The 21,495-nt window shown below is 37.6% G+C and overlaps 1 protein-coding gene across 6 annotated transcripts in view; it reads right to left on the bottom strand.

Annotated features, from left to right (window-relative positions):
• prkag2a (protein kinase, AMP-activated, gamma 2 non-catalytic subunit a) overlaps positions 1–21,495 on the bottom strand; it is an 84,280-nt gene that overhangs the window by 24,134 nt on the left and 38,651 nt on the right. For 5 of the 6 annotated variants that reach the window (XR_003444751.2, XM_027173473.2, XM_027173481.2 and 2 more), the window contains 3 exons: positions 17,148–17,359; positions 12,715–12,766; positions 1,784–1,893 (listed from right to left, as the gene is read on the bottom strand). Coding sequence is in view for 5 of the 6 variants with exons in the window: in XM_027173473.2 (XP_027029274.1) it covers positions 1,784–1,893; positions 12,715–12,766; positions 17,148–17,359 (374 nt within the window). In the remaining variant the exon portion in view is untranslated. Of the gene's footprint in view, positions 1–1,783; positions 1,894–12,714; positions 12,767–12,889; positions 12,992–17,147; positions 17,360–21,495 lie in introns of those variants that run through there. The other variant, XM_027173505.2, reaches the window with a different exon arrangement.

Raw genomic sequence — 21,495 nt, 5'->3', positions numbered from 1 at the left:
ATCCCTCATCATTTAAGTAAAAAAAGTTATGTAAAAACTCCAGTACCGGTTTTGACATGGTCCAAACATTTCACACGTCACGCACCTTCAGACTCCTAGGTAAGGTGCATACCATGGAACATTGAACACTGCAATTTGAACACAACTACCTGAAAATGAAGAAGAGCAGCATTGTGTGAGCATATTTGCCTCATAAACCCTTGCTTCGGTGCAGAAAGGTGCTAGTGAGAGATCACGAGTAGTTTGGATCATTGCTCTCCTGATCTTCACAGTGATCGGTCAAGGACACTGGAAGCTTAGAATGATGGCCAAAAGTCTCGATATCGAGAAGAGAGGGAAAGCAAATTGTACGTAAAATGTACTGTCCTCTCTCATCAACATCTTGTTACTGTTCTGAGTCACACTAGTGTGTATGTCTTTTTATTTTTTAAAACAGAGAAGAGCAGAGAGTTATTTATAATAAAAGACAAAACAGAACTTTTTTCTGGAAAATACAAGTTGTTTAAACAACTTATTTGTGCTGTCTAATTGAGCTTTAAGCACCGAGTCAACACCGAGACACACCAGAAATCAGCTGCATAACAAATATCAAAACACAAAGACGAGCTATTCCATAAAAACATCTGCTTAATATTGTGTAGGTCTCCACTCCAGAAGCTTTTTCTGCTAGAGCCATTCGAGGCTCAACCTTGCCTTGTGCTTTGAATCATTGTCATGTTGGAACATCCAAGATGATCCCATGCACAGCTTTCATGTTGTACAATGCAAATTGTCTGCCAGTATTTTCTTATAACATGCCTTTCATTTTGCCAACAATTTTTACTAACTTCCCCGTGTCGCTGTCGCTCTAGGTGCTGTCTGGCGTACTGAAGGAGAGCCTTTTTGCGGCATGGGCGCAATAATGGCTTTCTCCTGACAACTCGACCATGCAGGTCATTTGTGTTCATGTACCTCCTTATTGTGCTCCTTGAAACACCACCACCTTTTCCAGAGCAGCCTGTAATGTGGGATTTTCTTTACATCCCGAACAATTCTTCTGGCAGTAGTGGGTGAAAAAATGTGGCCAAACACTCAAGGCTATGTAAACTTTTCTTTTAGGGTGTGCAAACTTTTGAGCACCACTGTATAGTATATAATCGTATCGCTATATGGGAGATGTGGTCTTTCCACTTTCCACATACTTTGCCAGACTTTCAAGATATATGCAATAAAATACACTCAGTGTTGTGGGATGTCCATGAAAGATGTTTAGTGCTTACATTAGAGCAGTTCTAAACATCTGCTTTCTTACGTTCTCATGAAGTTAATAAGACAAAAACACAGCTTGTTAAATAAGGAACCAGAAAGTGCAACATCATCTGTCCTTAGACTGTCTTGAGGTGGAACGGTCACTGAATTAATAAGCAAAAAATATAAGAATTTCTATTAAATAAGTGTGTTACGAAAACCCTAAAACTATAACAAGTATCTTAATAGAAACCTCGTATGACTGTCTTAGAGCTGTCTTAGTGCTGAGCTATAAACGCAAATCAATAAAAAGTTCTTTGAAACAGCCTTATTTTATTTTAACTTTTAATCCGAGATAATGCCTAAGCAATTCTTTCACCCCGACAAAGACGTTTTGACTCTGTGAACTTTGTAATAGTTTCTGACTTTATGTTCCAGTTGTGCTTATTTGTTTGATGAAAGAATAAACAAAAGGTTTCTGATTGACAGAATGTGAGGAAGATGAGCCAGGCAGGTCATTACTAACATGTCTGATGTGCAGTAAAAGAGCACTTACTTGTAGCGTTGTGTCAAACACCACCAGCTTGGAACTAGTTGGGACAATGTCATAGCACTTGTGGGACTTCATAAAGCGCATGTAAATATCACTTTCAGACTCTTCGACAACTGCAATAAAAACAGACACAAAAAAATAGAGTTTTGTGTACATCAAGAGTCAAATGGGACATTGAAATTCATAAAAAAATGTATAAATCAAGGAGTAAACACTTACAAAATTTATAAATTTATGAATTCATTAATATTTCAAATGAGATATTTATTTCATTCCAAAAACAAATAAATTCATTTACATGATAATAGCTACATTAGAGGATTACATTATCATTATTATTTACCTCGGAGGATTTTTTGGAAGCGAACAGTAACTTAAGCACTTAAATTAAAACCAAGTTAGTTTATAAAAAATTTATAGCTGAAACCTATGCCATTCAGCAAAACACTTTATTTAAGAAAGGATGTTACAGATTAGTGTTAAAAGCAATCAACTATTGACTGTAAGGGTGCTTTCACATCTATAGTTCGGTTCATTTGGTCCGGACCAAAAGCAAAAATGATACATTGTAGCTTTTTAGCAGTTTTGGTTCCTTTTCACACCACACTGATCGTTCTGTTCCACACAACACTGAAACGAACCAAAATGCAGTCATGTGATAACATCCACATCACTCATTGGCCACATGTCTTTGAGCGTATTTCCTAAACTGCTTCTCGATTGGTCAGAATAAACGTGCAGGGAAATTTCAACGAAACTCCAGAAGTAAACAAAAATGCGGCTTGAAAATATAATTTTAATGCACTGCAAACGACAAAGACGCATCGCAAGACACTTCAGGAGGCGGCAAGCATTACTTGTGCGAAACTGTGACATGCTCATCTTCTGAAAATATTGCCAACGACCCACTATGGCAGCTGGTTTAGTCCAAAATGTGCAATACTTTTTTGCAATTAGGTCTATTCGATCTCGGATCGTGTTCTCACCACAAACGAACCGTACCAGAGTTCGTTTGAAAGCGTACCGAGACCACCTCTTCAAGGAGGGCTCGGTACGCTTGTTTGGTCCGCTTTTGGTGCCACCAGAGTTCGATTGCTGCATTCTCACCTGCCCAAACGAACCGCACCAAATGAGCAATCGAACTCTGGTACAATTCAACCGAACTAAACAAGGCAGGTGTGAAAGCACCTTAAGCTGCCACTGCTGGTCCCCTGAGCAAGGCCCTTTACCCCCAATTGCTCAGTTGTATAAAAAGTATATGTATATAAAGTGAGAGAGAAAAGAAAAGAAAAGAAAAAGCTGCTCAGCCTATCGCTGTCTGCCATCCCACTCCATCCACACACTCTGATTTCAGTTGCCTTGGCAGCTTCTACAGTAGTACTCACATTAACACTGCACCGGTTTCCTAGGACGAGTCTGTTTCTGGACGGGGCATTTTTAAGGGCTATTGAGGCATTTTCCTTCTCAGTCCAGATTAAAAAAAGCTCAGGCAGCTTCCAGGCGCCACTTGATTTTCTGAACAGAGTTCTGTGCCAGGAAGTGATCTTTATCTTTTGCCACATTGCCAGTTCCTGTCTCCCTGCAAGTTCTGCTAGCTCGGAACAAACGACATTTCTGCCTAGCCAAATGAAAAAAGGTGGGCAAGCTTTGATTGGCAGCTTGTTGGATTTGCAAATGTTTCTTCTCACCTCTGTCTGAGGATGCAGGAGTTACATTTACATGATCAGGGTGGGCAAATCATTAGGCCCAAGCCCCTTGGGGAAACGAATTACATGTACACGTTTTTCAGTATTTTGTTCGTAGCCTACACGTCCACTAACAGCAGAGAAAAACTATTAACCATGGATCCCAAACAAAATCTGTTCATTCGATAAGCCTGTTTAAACAGAATACCCTCATAAACTGAGGATAGATGAGAAAAGTTCTAGTTCAAGTATTTCAGGAAGATGTAGGTCTCCACCCGTCGTTTGATGAAGTCGTCAGTGACCACGTTGGTGCCAGAACAGGAAAGAGTCTTGCTGTATACCTAACCTCTTCCCCTGAGAGATTGTGGGACCAGTCAAGCTGGTAGATCAGAGGGAGTGAGGTTCTGTGTGAGGAGTGATAAGAGCTTTGAGGTAAGAAGGAGTTGGTCCATTTTTGGCTACTGGAAGACAGTAGAGAGAGCACAGCAGTGGGGTGGTATGTGGGAACTTGTGCTGCACGATTAATCATATCGCAATCGCAATATCAAGCCTGTGCGATTATATGACGCAAAATGCTGCGATTTTATGAAATAAATAATAAATAAATGCATGTGTGGACATGACAACCCATTCTCTCAGAAAGCTGTTTGCCTATTTCATACACTACACCGCTATCCGCTAATAAAAAAAAAGACCAGTGAGTTTCAGTTTAGGCAGTGGCACGTGTGGTGCGTATGGTCATGTGACTTTTTCCGGTGTGCAGCGCGGAACGGGTGAAGATGGATGCCGAGCAGACGGCCACTGAACTGGCGGCCAGAAATAATGCTACCTCTGTTATATGTAGTGGTAATTTCGTCAGACAAGACGAAATATGTTCAACAACATTCTTTTCATAAGACAGACGATGACAAGACTGCACCGCTGTCCAAAACGCTAAGACTAAATTAACACGGATTATTGTTGACGAAAAAAGTCGAGACGTAAATGTTTTGTATAAAATAAAAACTAAGATAAAATCTCTCTTCATTTTTGTCTACAATTGTCTCTGCTTTTTTATCAGCTGTTACGCCTTTAAAATATTCAGAACGAGTTCGCGGCTTCGCGCTGTTGCTCGTTACAGGTCTCATACGCCTGTTTGTATACACCTAATTGTATTGCTTCCGCTAAAGAACATAGTGCGCTCCGTCTCTACGGTTAGAACCCTGTGTGTCCATGGCAACGTTCTGTTTTACATTTCAACGGTGTGTTGAAAAAAATCACATCATAATCAAAATTAATAATTAGGCTTAAAAGCAAATGTATATATATATGGGAATCAAGTTTAATAATTACACATAATATTGCTCCAAATATTACCAATAATGGTGTGTGCAATACCATGTATAACTTGCATTTAAGTTGGTAATTTACTTTGTGTGTGTGTGTGTGTGTGTGTGTGTGTATATACACACACACACACACACACACATACATATATATATATATATATATATATATATATACTGTATACCTACAGTTTTGATCTTAGGCTTTTCATTAATCAGCATTAATGTGTTATTTTATATTTTAATTTGAAAACGTTTTGCATTTGTTTGTTGTTGCTAGTTTAGAAATACAAATTTCAGCATTATCAGTAATGTGTGTGCATTTTCCTTGAGAACCAAGCAAGTTGACTCATGATACCATTTGTTTATTATAATCGCAATCGCATATCGCAATTGCAATATTCACCTCAACAATCGCAATATGACATTTTCCCCAAATTGTGCAGCCATAGTGGGAACATAGGCAGGATGAAAACAAGTGGTGCAGCTGCATTTTGGATCATTTGCAGAGGACAACTTACATTTATAAGTAGACCTGCCAACAGTGAGTAGCAGTAGTCCAGTCTTGAAATGACAAGAGACTGAACAAGTACCTGAGCAGCCTGGGTGGACAAAAATGGCAGAATCTTTCTGATGTTGTAGAGAAAAAACCTGAATGAGCCTGTCACATTAGCACCATGCATGGAAAAGGACAGTTGATTATCCATGGTTACTCCAAGGTTGCAAGCTGTGAACAAAGGGAAAATCAGACCGTTGTGCAAAGATATTGCAAGATCCTGACCTGGGGATGTATCACTTGGGATGATCAGCGGTTCAGTTTCAACTGAGGAGCCATCATCCACAATGATATGTCCAAAAGACATGATGAGATCCAGATTATCATGGAACGAAGACCTTAACCACAAAGAAGCATAGTGGTGGGAGCTTCCCAGGATTGAGTCTACTTCTCTTTAGCGGACACTGAGGCTTCAGAAGATGATCGAGGTTTAGGAAATGGCCCAGGTAGAGCCCAAATCTTAGTCCTTTCAAAAAAACCTGTGGAACAAGGAGGGCTGTGCACATGGGATCTGGCGTTCTTTAAGATCTGGAGCATTTTTGCAAGGAAGAGTGGAGTGAAAGTGCTGTGTTACTACCAAAGGTGCTTTACCAATGTAATCGTTAGTTTTTCCTGAAACATTTCTGTTTGTAAAGCGATATAACAAAATTGAAAAACAGAGTTTAACAACAGTGCAAGAGTGAAAATGAATATTTGGAAAGCTTTGCTTTTGCTAATGTGACAAAATTCCCTCTTCATGTTTAGGACAGCTCCTTGCCCAACAACTTGAACATGTTCAAGATTAGCTCATGGAAACAAAGCCAATTAACAGAGACAGTTCCTGGCTGCTGCACTTGGGTAAACACTTTGGGAATGCATAACAAAGCCTGACTACACAAAGACTATACAGTGTCTTCATATTAACTGCTAGGGGTTGGGAAAAAAAAAGATAAATCCTGAAAAACAGTAGCCTTTATAAAAGTAAAAAAAAACTACAGCTTTTTGATTCTTTTAAACAAACTGTTGCTTCATGAGATTCTTCAAACGAGACAAAACAATCGACCCAAAGGATTTAGTGCAGAAGCATGATGCTTTGGCAAACAGCCATCAAACTATTCAAAGCTAAACTGCAGAATGGTCATCTTTGTTGTTTGGTATTGAGCTTTTAAAAGCTTTTGAAAAGTCTGTCCTTCACCACTTTGAGCCTCCCTTTAACCTCACATCTGTGCCAGAGCTTTTGTAAGCAGAGGTCAGATTATAAAAGTTTGAATGTTTTAAATGTGTGCCTGCCTCTACACATTTGCACAATGAATTTCATTGAGAAGTCAGAGAGTTTTGTCCTGTCTAAAAACTGAAAAGCTTTTCCATTTCAATGGCCAATGCTTTTTACAGGTTGGGGCTCATCGGCTAATCCTCATCTCCACCAATCCCCAGGTAAACCCTTAAGACTGGTTGTATTATGATGCACACGGTTCAGTCAGTGACAGTCTCTGGCCTGTATGAACTGTATGATATTATTACAAATTTCCTTCCTTTAAAGCAGGGGTGTCAAACTCATTCACAGTGGGCCAAAATATAAAACTGGGATAAAGTAACGGGCCAAACTGAATATTTATTGAAAAATTAACTGCAACTGATATGTAATGTTCAACCTTTTTCATATGGAAACAAACTTTAGTTTTGCTTAAACACAGGATTTGGAACAACCAGAGCTTGATATTACAAACATAAAATAAAATATTTGAAATAAAAGACACATCGGTGGTGTTCATTTCGCAAACTTTGACCATACACTTTTTGACAAACTCTCCCTCATTAATGGGCCAGGTAGATATTGCGATCTCTGCTGCCACAATAAAGCTTTACAGCCTTTACAGCAGCTTCACTTTTTGATTTTGCTTTCATGAACATAGACTGCCGGGAAACCAGACTTTTTTTCATCTCCTCCGAGTTCTGGAGCTTCTGCTTTACGTCCAGGTCCTTATACTTCTCATAATGTTTCGTTTCATAGTGTCTTATGTTATATTCTTTCGTTACAGACACGTTAGCTCCGTTAGCACACAAGACAAACAGGTCTGTCCTTTATATTGGTGAACATATAATCTGCCTCCCACCTGCCTTGAAAGCTCCTATTCTCCATTTTTGTGGAGGGTGGAATTAACTTGCCCGATGTGACTGTAACATGGTTGTTAACGACTGTCAACAGAGAATGAGGGGCGCTTGTTGTTCGTGACTACGCATCAATACAGTGGCAAGGCATTCTGGGATTTGTAGTATTAGCGGAGCATGCGGCTAGCTAGCTACTGTATAGTGCACATTTGATATGATCTCGCAGGCCAAATATAATTACACCCGAGTTTGACACTCCTGCTTTAAAACAACACGATGAGAAAAGTAATCACCCAGAACCAGTATACAAATAAGACGATGGGAAAACTAACCCGATTAGAGAAAATAATAATATTGCCAGCTGTGAAGTCAGGAAATGGCACAAAAAGTCTTCGGGGGGAAAAAAACAATCCAGAAAAATAACAGCACATTTTGATATATTCGTTTTACAAATCTGTTTTCTAAGGTTCATGTGCCTGACATCACTGCACGGTGTAAAATGAATGAATTAAACAACATCAATGCATTTAATCACTACTTCTAATTATCACAAATAACATTGTTTATAAAGAGCTACATCTGACACCTCATCTAGTTAATCTTTATGTCAAAGTCGTTGTTTTTTTCCACAGAAACAGGTGATTCGCTGTGGCGACCCCTAACGGGAAAAGCCAAAATAAAAGAAGATACATACACTACATGTAAGTCAAAAATACACTGATTTATTTTCCTATTAATTGACTCAAAATGCTTAATTGTTATCGTTGAACTTAAATAAAGAGCACATTAGATCAAGGAAAATGGCGGTCCTTACGAAAAATGTGTGTTAATATGACAGTTCGAATACCTGTGCAGATCGTTGTTCATGTTCATCTGAGTCATCTGACGGTTTACTAAGGAAAACAATTCCTGCTCTTTCAGCATATTCGGAGTAATAACTCATTCTCAGAGCGCTCCAGGGCCAGATTACAGAAGTTATACATTCTGCAAAGCTCTTCTCATACCCCATGACAGTGAGCCGCTTCTTTAAAGTGGATGCCGTGTCTGCACTTGCAGAACACTGAAGCTGACTAGTGCTTCATCATTCAGTTCATCTTGTTAGCACAGAGATGGTCATGACATGTCATTTAGGTATCCTCATCCAAAATAGCCACTGGGGAAGTCATGTCTTTTAAATTAAAAAATGTTTCTCTCTTGTAAAATATGCTGTACAATGAAAATTTTGTTTTCTTCTGATTCAGTGGCTCAAGGCATAAAAATCTGGCACGATTCATAAAATTTCAGATTTTATGCTTAATAGGCAAAACGTACTTTGTCAACTAGTTAGCTGCATCACGCCAATCGATTCTTGAGCTCTTCCTCAATCTCTAGAAGTGGTGCAACCCCAGTGTTTGTTCTAATCCTCCTGTACAGAATCAAACATTTCAGCATTTCTCTTTCTTCTCTTCGCTGGATGAGATTCATGAGAAAATGCCTAAGCTAATTATGGTTCTCACAAAGACTAAAGCACTGCCACGACTGACTGAACGGCTCATCTTCATTAGTGCAGGCCTGCAAACACAGTGTCTTCTTGTCAACAGGAAGCAAGCAAACGCACCACACCATTAAGTCACACTGTAATGGAAAAGAAAATCGTTTTCTGTAAGGCAATATTTCACAAAAATAAGTAATGTTTTATTAATCCATTGGCCAGTTGATGGTATCCGAAGTCTGTGACCTCGTGAACTAGTGTTAATGTATTTATTGATATAGAACACTTATGTACATCGCTCTGGATAAGGACGTCTGCCGACAGTAGTAAATGTAAACGTAAGCATTTTTCGCTGAGTACAAGTAAGTTTTTTTCCATTATCACGAATATCCATATTGACACCGAAATGACTATTAATAGTAATCAATCAGGGGAATCGTAGATTGTTTGCTCGAGCCTAGCATGGTTGCTGCTGCTTGCAATGAATTCCTTGTGCTATGTTACGTGTTTAAGATCATATGTATAACGATTGTAATGCTAAACAGCATGATAGCAGCCTTTCTGTGTTTGCGAAGCTGTATCAAAAAGGCTGGTCAATAAAAAAAGTAACGTATTGTACTGTCTGTAACTGAAATCAAGAAAGAAGCGAGTAGAAAGAAAGCATGTTTGTCTTGGTGCTCGCTGAACTGAATCGCTCGAACACGATAGAGCTTCTCGTTTCCTATTGTGTGCACAAGTCTTAGCACCTTGTGAATTTTCTTAACTAGTTTTCAGCAATCCAACAGGGCTGGTATAGTCACAAATATAAAAAATCCTCTCTCAGCATTGCTCCAGTGGCACTTGGACTTGTATACAGTTTGGAACTGAACAAGGAGTGCAACAGAGCATGCGCTGAACTAAACAGTCCAAAAACACTTCATTACAAATCTGCCATATCATTAATCGGCAGAATCAGGAGCACAGCTATTTGTTGCCATGGAAATGCCATAATTACAGTAATTTAGGAGCTCTGTTTATGTGTCGTACAGTCTGTGATGTGATTTGCAAAAGGAGCGCACAACAGAATGGACGAGCATAAAAAGTTACATTTAAACAAACTAATCAAATAAAAGCTTCTGCTTTGGGAAAATATAATAGTAAATAAAAATCGATCTCAGTGTACATGTGTAGTGAGCAGGCTTTTCGCACCTAACAGACACACCTACATGTTAAAAAAAAAATATTTTGGGCAGCAGGACCAAGAAGGTCTACTGAACTGTACAGATTAAAAAAAAATCTGGTAAGTGTAATAATAGATCCAATCATAAGGTGGGGTCTCCGTTGTTTGAGAAATGCTTCAGAAAGCCAAATCATGATGACAAACAAAACAAAAATCAAAACAAACGTGTAGCCAATGAGCAGAAAGGGGTGGGTCTTGTCAATACGGGCGGAGAGAGTGTTCAGTGCGCATGTGTGACATTAGCAGAAAGCGGTTTTAACATTGACATTTAGGATAAAAACAAAGAAAGAAGGAGAAGAAAGGCTTACGATAAGGCAAGAAGTAGGACCCGTGTTAATATAGTATCTGATTTCCTGCGTTGCAGACAACTGAAGGAGCAGGAAGTTGGCGCATATTCACAGATTGGAGTTCCCCGAGTCAATAACTCCTGAACTAAACGCTGTTACTACACAAATAACACCTTTCTATCGTAGTAATGTAGAGAGGCAGCTACAACCGTGTTTTGTTAGCTCAGGAATTATTGACTCGGGAAACTCGAATCTGTGAATATGTGGCCAACTTTACTTAAGACGCCGAGGAGCTCTTTTCCTTCTCAATAGGTGAGTAACGTTGGTTTTGCTTTGTTTCACAGAACTAATATATGCCGTCCTTTGCATGATTATGCTTGTGTCATTTTTCCCTTCAGCTATGATAAGACACATTTCTTTCCATTAGTTGCCTGGGTTATGTATGTATGTGTGGGCGGAGCTATCAATACAGGGGTGGGACCCATTTAGGTTAGGGGCATGTTTGTTTTGGTGATTTCAAATGTCAACATTGGCTTTCAAACAACGGAGACCCCACCTTTAATTATAGAGAGGTTATCATTCCCGAGAGTGAAGGTTACTGTTTACAGAGTGTACATCTGGAAACAACCAGCAGTTAGCGAGGCTAAGATCACGTCTTTCATGACTTTTCTCATGGTGCTATTACAGCGTAAAGAGTAGCTATCAAGACAAATTTAATGATTAACTGCCAGGTTAAACATCTGCTGTCAAAAACTGAATTAGCACTCCTTTTATCACAAAAGACGTGGGAAAAAAAACTCTCTCACCCCTGCTCCAGTGTTTAAGCAAATGTTTCAGCAAAGTACACAAAAATAAATGGGACTTACCCTCGCATTTATTAAGCGAAAATTTTAAAAAAATGTTTTTTTTAGCCTTCATTTCTCAGCCGTCATTTTTATTAAAATGTTTATAGAACCTATTCCCATAGGAACTTTTATTTACTCACAAACTGCTTAGCTATCCAGAACAATGACACAAACATTTCAGATTTTATTTTCATTATTTTTCTTATTTTGATTTTTTTCTACTAGCCTACCTCCAGAATATCTGTTCAATAACAGGCTTGTCATGCAGACACACCCACTCTTAAAATTGAAGAAAAATATCCAAGACTCTCAAGGAACATGTCTAGTCAAAAGGAACCCTTTTGCACAAACTGTCTCACATTTCAGTTGACTGCTGTTTTGCACAATTACTATAAAATACCTCATGTAGCTGCTGCAGTAATATTAATGTGTTCATTCCAGTATTTCTGCACACGAAATATTGTTGAACATACAGTATTTACATTGGTAGGCCTTGTTTCGGTTTATTGTCTTTCGTTACCTGTCTTGTATTTTTTGTTTGCACTGTCTTGTGTCCTGCACCGTCTGTCTTTCTGTCTTGTGTCCTGCACCATCTGTCTTTCTGTCTTGTGTCCTGCACCGTCTGTCTTTTTGTCTTGTCCTGCACCGTCTGTCTTTTTGTCTTGTCCTGCACTCTTTGCATCCGGTTGTACAGATGCACTTTATGTATCTAGGACTAACTTACTAATTCTTTAGCTCTGTCTTTGTTCTATGTAGCACCAGGTCCTGGGGAAACATTGTCTCATTTCACTGTATACTGCAACAGCTATATATGGTTGAAGTGACAATAAAAGCTTCTTGACTTGACTTTAACAGCTTCCCCCTTTACACAAACACTACCTGAGCAGTCATGTCTGAAAGCTCTGTATGCACTGTTTGTTTAGTTAGGATTATTTGCATATCTATGTGTATGTATATGACTCAACTATTTGTTTACCCAGAAATTTGCCAATGCTTTATACTTTAAGGCAAAACAACATTAGCATTAGGGTATCCTGGTTTTAGGGAATTCCTTAATCTGACAGTGACGCAATCCAAAACACTAGTAATCATCATAGTTATGTATTATCTCAGATATACAACAGTAGCTCTGTTCTTATCAAATGCATTAGTGTTTTATTCACACACAAGCTATATTACTTATTTAATAATAATGATATGGCACTGTGCCTGAGATGCACGAAGCCAAGTGACAAGGATAAAATCTGCATCGCCAGCTAACACAGTACTGTATACCACTATAAATACACAAGGCTCACTGCTTTGCACTGCTTTAAGGACATAAATAGATGAGGACCAATGCAACATGGCACGCGCTGAGACGCGTGCTATGTAAACGGCGTCGGGACAGAAAATACTCATTCATTTAAGCGCTAATAAAAAACAATAACGCGCAAGGTTCAGGTTTAAAATGCTTACCTTCATCTTCGATATCAAGTTTCTCCAGCATGCCTTCAGACAGACCGCGAACCTGTGTGCGAAAAAAGGAGGACCGGGTGAAGAAACGGGTTTAGTGCACGCGACTGTCACTGAACCCGCCTTCGGTTAGCACAAGAAAACGTGTAAACAGTCAGCTATTTATGCATTTTATTACGCGATTGTTCAGTCCCCCTGCGCAGATACACTCCCCCTTGTTCTGTAGTAGGCTCGCTTTGCTCGTGTTCTCGTGCGTTTAAAGTGAATTATCATCACCGACCCCCTTCATCCGTATTAAAATGGACTATTCCAGTTCCATGCAGTAGTTGGAGCGAACTATTGGCTTGTTCATGGGGGATGAAATTATCCCAGGTTTCTCTGATCCTCAAACGTCTTTAACGCTGTTAAAAGGCAGTTATGCATGTTTATAAAGCTGATTAAAAAAATAAAAACGTATGGTTCCCAGAATCACTATTTGCAAAATCCTCAAAATAATTAGTTACCACAAACTAATTGTTTAACATGCTAATCCGTTAGCTAGTTTCCACAGAGATCTCAGTGAGATGTCAATAAAATACCTGGCGTTTAACTTTAGGGTTTCTAATTCAAAATAACTTTAATAAGTACAATACATGTCAAAGTTACAGAACAGGTAAATAAAGCTGCAGTTATTAATAGTTATGATATGTAATATTAATGTATTGTGACAGCTATCAGCTGCCAAAACACTGCTGTCACTTATCTTCTAGCTTCATTATTACTTGATAAAGGTTTAAACATTTCCCCTACTGTGTATTTTCTTTGTCATTAAAGGTAATTTAAAAACGGTTTCTTTTCTACCAGCTTTGTAAGGATGTTCTACCAGTTTAATCAACTCATCTGTCCTGGTAATTGGTAGCTGGTATGAGCAGATGGATAGAGACTAGTTGAGCAGGTGGATAGAGACTAGATGGATAGAGACTAGATGAGCAGATGGATAGAAACTATATGGATAGAGACTAGATGAGTAGATGAATAGAGACTAGATAGGTAGATGAATAGAGAATAGATGGATAGAGACTAGATGAGTAGATGGAGAGACTAGATGGATAAAGACTAGATGGATAGAGACAAGATGAGCAGATGGATAGAGACTAGATGAGTAGATGGATAGAAACTAGATGGAAAGAGACTAGATGAGTAGATAGATAGAGACTAGATGAGTAGATGGATAGAGACTAGATGAGCAGATGGATAGAGACTACATGAATAAATGGATTTTCTGGCAGGCAAAACTCCTCACAGAATAAAATAGAATAATCATGTTCAAAGACAACTTGATTTGCAATATAGCCCTGCAACAAATCTCTTATTTAAGATAAACATAGTTCGTGAAGGAGCATAAGTGGCTCTCAAAAAGTAAAATTATTTTGGGTATTTGGAAAGAAAAATCACTTAAGTCATTCATTTGTTAGTCTTTAAAATCAAATGTTCATCATTGAGGCATTTGTATGCTGCAATGAATCATTAATAACGTATTATGCTCATAATCAGCCTTAATCAGGCTTTACAAAAGTTAAGAGAGATACACAGGACAATGTGCAACAGAAATGGAGCAACATATGAAATTTGCACATAAATTAAGATTAGTATGTGCATATGTAGCATGTCTCTTATCTCAATGATGGTACTGACTACCCAAGTTGCTAAAATGGAACTTGGCCTATTTTTATTCATGATAAGGTCCACATGAAGTTAAAAACAGAAGCCTAGTTAAAACAGTACTTCCGTTTATTATGTTAGATTAAGATTTATGCAAATAATGTTAGCAGGACAGAATGACAAGTGCAGAACAAACTTACAATAAAATGAGGTAGTAAATGGAAGAGACAGAACTAAGAACTACAGTTCTGGATGGAATTACTTAATGTCTTCAGATGTGGTATTTCTCTAAAACCTCACTTATTTTAGAACTCTATTGTCACATGTTTGGTGGTATTGTCTTGCACAAGCATCGTGTAAAGGAAAATCTGGAGTTAGGACCAATGGAAACCATGCTCAGTGAGTGGAGCTTGTTAGGATCTGTAACTGTGATTCAGTGTAACCTCGGTTCCCATATGCTCTTCCCAGCACTGGGACAAGAGAGTATGACATATAACAAGTTTGTTGATGACTAATTTATTTATCAAATCCACTAACCACAGGGCAATGACAAATGTCAGATCTTGTATTTTTATTTTCACAGCCAAGTACTATTAAATACAATAGCCAAGTACTATTGGGCTCTGCTTATTTTCACAGGTTGTTATACATATTACAGTTGGCAGATAATTTGCAAGCAAAGCTCAGAGAAGCCAAAAACCCAAAGAGATTTTGGGAGATTTTTTACCCAAAGAGATGATAGAGTACATTTACTTCTTTCCTATTTGTGGCATATTCAACTCAATGATGTGTGTCTGTACTCAAAATAACTCAACAAATACAAACAAACTCCATGGTCATTATACTTATTTTATATTTATATTTAATTCAGAGTATCAAACAATGTGTATAATGCAAAATATCATTTTAACCAAATCATTCTTTTACCATACTGTAGCTAATGTTTTGTTCTCCATGTGCTTTAATAAAAATGTGTCAGCAAGTTATTTTGGGTTTTTGTTTATTTTTATTCCTAAAATATAGTAGATAAGTGGTGTACATATTTATGCAACCAGGTAATTGTAAGAGTTTTCCTTTTCCTTTTTTGTTCTAAAACTTTTCTAATTTTACCTGCTTTTTGTTGTTATATCACATTAAAGGTGAGAAAAGATTATTTATCTTGGTCTCTTTCTCTTTTTTTTAACATCATCAAAACCTGATTATACCTTTATTAATTAAAGAATTATGAGTGCTGATGTGATGAAAATGGATTTTTTTAATGAATGTTGCCAAATTGTTGTATAAGTGGAATAAAACACTGTGCTTTGTTTTCTGGAAGTGAATGAGTTTACGGCTGTAAAGGCATCACACCACTGTTGAATACTTTCCTATAACACCACTTCTAGTCCACCACTGAATTTTACTCCTTTACAATAATTATGAAACTCTCTCCATTTCCTTATAAAAAACATTTATTACATGAGCTTACTTTTCATTTTATTTATTTACATTCATTTACTATGAACCTCTCTTTATTTCCTCTTAAAACACGATTATTTCTTCCGTATTTCACATAATGAAATATGACACACAAAAAAAATTCATTAATCTTTTGTCTTAATCCATTTCTGATTTTGTTTTTGTTCTTGTCTCCTTGTGTTATGCCCTATGTCTACTGGCCTGAAATGTAAAGTGTCCTTGATTTATGGAACGGTACTATATAAATAATATTTTTTAAAATTCTATTTTTATCGTGATTAATTAATTTCAAGGAACATGTTATGCCTAAATCTGACCCAGAGCTATGTTGGTCAAGGCGATGACATCTCCTGAGAGCAGACCTGGATCCCTGCTTAAATTATGAAGCAGGAGGAATGAACAACAGCATCCCACATGGTGTCCTCTTTATTGATTTTGGCCTGAGAATGTGATAAATGACCACAGGCCTGAGGCTTTAGAAACATCCACCCACAGTGCAGCAGTGTAACATATAACAAACTACAGCTATTTCACTACAGATTTTCTTTGATAACCAGAAACAGTATAAAATTCCTTGCAAAAGATGTTATGGCATAGTAGTCTGTGGGAATAGTAAAGAAAATTGAGGATGTATTGTGTTAAAATTGCTTAAGCAAAATGCAAAATGTGAGAGATTCAGAAACCAGATTATGGGATGATGTGTTTTTTTTTATCCCCCTGACAAATCAATTCATAAAAAAAGTTTTTCTGCATAATCTTTAATAAACAGGGTAGAAATAATACCCTTAACAAATCAATTTCAAAATATTTAATCTGTTTAATATGAAATAGTTATTTAACATTATTAAGTTGTTATTTAAGTTATTATAACTGTATATTTCAACTATGAGCAAAGTTTAAAATGTTTATTAATACATCTTTGTATATGTAAAATAGTATTTAGAGTTCATGACTATGAAACAGTGCTATTGGATTGTGGTAAGTGGCTATTTTCATATTGTTTCACACTTATATCCATTATTTCATTATCCCATTATTTTATTGAGTGAGGCAATGACCCGTCCTGTAAATATTCTGGTCGCATAAACTAACTATCATCTCTAAAGAGCCAGCAAAGATAAACAGCTAGAACAGGTTGCATTAATGCACACCATGCTGATCTGTGGTGTATATTATTGAGTCCGCAGCACCGCATGATGAATAATTCTCATTATATCATTAGCCCTGATTGTAGGATCCTAACTCTGTCCCTGTGGTCATCTCTCATCCTTTAAACAAAACTAAACACCTCAATATAAACTTGGCAAATGTGCAGATAAACAACATGGAGCACTCACCATGCTTGAGGTAGGGACAGGTGCAGAGAAAGCGGTGAGAGGTGGCTTGGCTGAGGGCATGCTGAAGTGCTGGCCTGTGTCTGGGGGAGAAGACAGAGAGCGCAACCGTTCCTCCTGATGCATAGGGAGATCACGGTTTTCCTCCAGAGGAAATGGTGGTGAGGGTTTGGTCAGCTGTGTAGGAGTGGTGGGCGGTGAAGAGATCCCAGATGCTGTGTGGAAAGAAAAAGAGTGATAATGCTGGCTTGTGTTTAGATAAAATTATATAGGCTGTACAACCCCAGGCTTCCTTCCTTTATCTATATCACCTAAAACTATTTCTGTAATACATAACCAACATAAAGCAGCATATGTAAAATACAGTATACTATTTTACTCACACTAGACTAGGTTTCATGTGAGCTAGCGGTTTACTTACAGTAGAAGCAATAACAATAAAACTTTAAACACGTTAACTCATGTATTTGTGCGTTTGCTAAATATCAGAATTAAACATAGATCTAAATAAATGTGTTAAAGGACAGGGGTCCCAGGATGGAAGAAGTAATAATATTGTACAGTGTATGTGCTCAATGAACTTACATTACAATAAAAAAAATAAGTAAAAGTATTATTTTGTAAGGGATGTAATCATATTCTCTATTGTTACTCAACAAGGCATTTACATATGACCTCTCTGTCTAAAGCTTCTGCAACGTCACTGTCAATGTTGAAAGGTTGCCCATACTGGACATTGACATCTCCTTCCTGATCCCACTGTATGTTGAACCCATGCCAGGAAAGTGGCCTGAGAAGCATGCCTCCCTGTTTAACAGCTCCATTACATACACAAAGCAGACAGCATGTGCAGCTCACCGTCTTTATCACACTTATTTCACAAGTCAACAGATCCAAAATCCAGCAGGATTCACACTGCCTTTCCCTCTACATGCTAATAAAGTTCAAAGGAGAATATAAGGAGGAGAAGGAGCATCAATATATTTCTACACCTCATTCAACATACTGTAACAGGCCAACAAAGTAATATACAAGTTCAAGTTCTGTGCAAAAGTGGTCAAAGATAAGGCTGAGGGATAAATGAATTACACGGCAAATTCCTAAATCTAATTTATATATTTAATCCCAGAATATTACCATTGATATTAGTTAGTATTGTGTCTTGTGTTGTAACTTTGCCAGGTTTTTTTTTCCAGATGAACGTTATTGGTCAAACATCAACAATGAATTGGTACGGGTGTTGTACAACTCGGTTATCTGTAAAAATCAACACGATGGCTTTACCATAACTGGATCTTGAGATTGATTTGGCTTCTAAATGTTTGAACTTGATGACGACTTGATGCCTAGTGGTCATGTCTTCTTTTCTTGTGGTCAGATCCAGTTCCAGAAAGATTCTCCCCCTTGTCTTGGATAATCTTTATTTCTGTTGACTCTAAAGCTGAGCAGAGCTCGAGTTTCCATTTTGAGTAGCTATTCAAGGGAGAGTGAAACAGCCTTACTTGCATGGTGGACGGCTTGACCTAAGAGCTCAAAAATGCTGCGCGCTTTGTTAATAGTTGTGCTGAAGCTAGGAGAAATCCCATTCGCTGTCCACCATGTATAAACATACAGAAGACATTTGGAGAACTTAATAAGAGAAGACTTATCTGACCACTAATTGGCCACATACAAAAAAAAATTAAGATGAACCATAGTACCATAGCCTCTTTTCAGATACCCAACAAAGCAATTATTTTCTTTTAGACAAGCCCTTTATCAGCCAAGAAAACATTGGAGAAACAGGAAGAGCTGAAAAGAGCAAGGATGATGTCATCTGGAAGTTTGCCTGCTCCCTCTCTCACTTTCTCTCTCTCTTTTTCTCTATATACATTCTCTTCACTCATTTGCATCTTCTTCACGAACATGATCTACCATCCCCAAACACTGACAATCACACATCCTGGCACAAACAAGATGAAAAGAAATAATGTGTGACACCATGTTGGATCACACCCAGATCATCACAGCAGAGCTGTCTAACGAAACCCTGCCGCAGGGATATTTTTACCTTCCCAAGATGTGATCGCTCACTGTAATGTACGGCAGGCTCTGCTGACCCATTAAGTTGATGTAGGATTTGGATAAAACACCATGATGGTGCAGATTTGAGGCCAGAACAGCATCATGTCTGCTAGTGCCAGAATATTAAAGAAAAAAGTCTTTATGCAGTGAAGTCAACCGCAGCATTATCTGCAATTTCAGGCCTCATGTGTAACATTTAATGTTAAACTCCGGTACATTGTAAATGATGTAGATATAAGGATTGTTCTGACAGAAAAATTCTCTCATATGTACACAAATTAAAAAAGGAATTGTATTCATCAATTCTTCAGAAAGCAAAATGACACATTATGACACATAATGACGTAAATTTCTGAGCAGGATGACTAATGTAAATTACGATCAGTTATTACAGTACTTTGACCTGTGGGAAACATATAAATATCTTATGTAGCTTCTGAAGGGCAGTATGATTTGAAAGAAGACAATCTTTCAACAAGATAATAATTGAAAAATGTTGTTCAAAAGTTTACACCCCCTACTCTTAACCCTAACCCTAACCCTAACCCTTGAGCGCCATTGAATGTCTTCACCTTAGCTCTAGTAAAAAGATGGACGCTCAAAAATCAATTGTGCAAAAGGTTCTGAAAAAGCAAATAATATGCAGCAGAAAAGTGGGTAGTTTAACTGCCCAGAACAAACAAGGAACATCTAGTCACCTTGTCATCCAGGTAACAGAATCAAACATATGTACACTCTTTAAACATTTCATTTGTTTAATTTCATTTATTATTGTATTTTGTGGGCTATATGCAAACAGCTGTTATGTCATTTATGTAAATAGTTTATTCAGTGCAATCCGAAATAAAAACCAAATGCAATACTTTTTAAATAATTAATATTTTGTAAATATGTAACTTTATTACCTCATTTGTACATTATTTCAATGTGCAACAGCAGCTTACATTTTCCCCTGATTGCTTTTAGTCATACCAGTCTGACCTAAATGAGTGAATGATCGAATGATTTTATTAATAAATTTATGCAATATTGATTAATAAACCTTCAAAGAAATAATCAATTTTATGGTATCTTCTTGTTTTACATAGTAGCTCATTTACATGGACAGGCATAGTGGCAAGGGTTAGGGTTAAACTTGTGTTTATTTATTATTTAAACAGAGAAAAAGATCGAATTGTTGACATGGAGACGTTTAATGAACATTTGGCAATGAGTCTCTGCTGTCAGAGCTTTGTAAATGTCAGTAAGTCTTTCAAACTTGTGAAGGTCTTTAGGACACTGTGCTCTCCAGTTCCTCAGGGATTTAAAGTTGCACTGTTTGTCTTAATAACTTCCGTAAAAAGAAAAAAGATAAGCTAGTCAGGGAACAACAACTGTTTATGGCTCCAATAACATATTTGATAACAGGAAACAAATTTGTCTGCTGGGCATTTAACATTTTCTGTAGCGCTTATCTTACACAGGGTCATGGGGTACCCTGAACCTATCCCAGTGGGGACAAGGAGAGGAACACCCCAGACATGGCGCCAACCCATTACAGGGCACAATCACACAGACTTACACATCCACTCACACTCCACTAGAGATGTCAGTCAGTCTACAACACGTCTTTGGACTGACAGTGTAGATTAAAGGACCAGGAGGAAACAGAACAGAGAACATGCACACAGGGCAGTTGTGGGAATTGAACCACCAATCACTGAAGTACAATGTGCCGTTGATTTAATCTTAATTATTAGACCAATAAAACACTTCAAGATGTGCTGTTATTGAAAAGTAATCAACTTTATGGTGGTAACATCATCACACCACTCTGTTATTGCTTAATTAATATAACAGTATTTCCTCTTAACCTTTATACTGAGTATACGGAGTAATTTAAATGAATGACTTATACATCATTACCAACTATTAAGATCTAAACTTTATAAACATTTGTGATCAGATGATTGCAAACAGATGTGTTTTTTTTTCATTTATGTAATACAACAATTCTGTCACTTTTGACTCCCGTATTTAGAATTCAAATCAAGTTTACCAAAATTACTGTGTAATGTTGGCCATATCAAGGACTCACTAGAAGTCAATCATAAATAAATGCTAAGGCAATTGTATTGAGTAGGAGTCAGAAGATTTACTCAATTCACAACGATCAGCATAACAGGGCTCCAAGTGTGGCTGAATATATGTATGATTTTCTAATTTCTTCTCAATGCCATGAATGCTACTGTACAGATGCTCCCCACTTGGTCACCAAATTTGTTCCGCATAGATCCAAAACCTTGAG

The sequence above is a fragment of the Tachysurus fulvidraco genome, chromosome 25, assembly GCF_022655615.1.
Source record: "Tachysurus fulvidraco isolate hzauxx_2018 chromosome 25, HZAU_PFXX_2.0, whole genome shotgun sequence".
NCBI classification, from domain to species: domain Eukaryota; kingdom Metazoa; phylum Chordata; class Actinopteri; order Siluriformes; family Bagridae; genus Tachysurus; species Tachysurus fulvidraco.
Note: the sequence above shows the minus strand (reverse complement) of the source record. Positions and strands in the feature narration are given on the sequence as shown.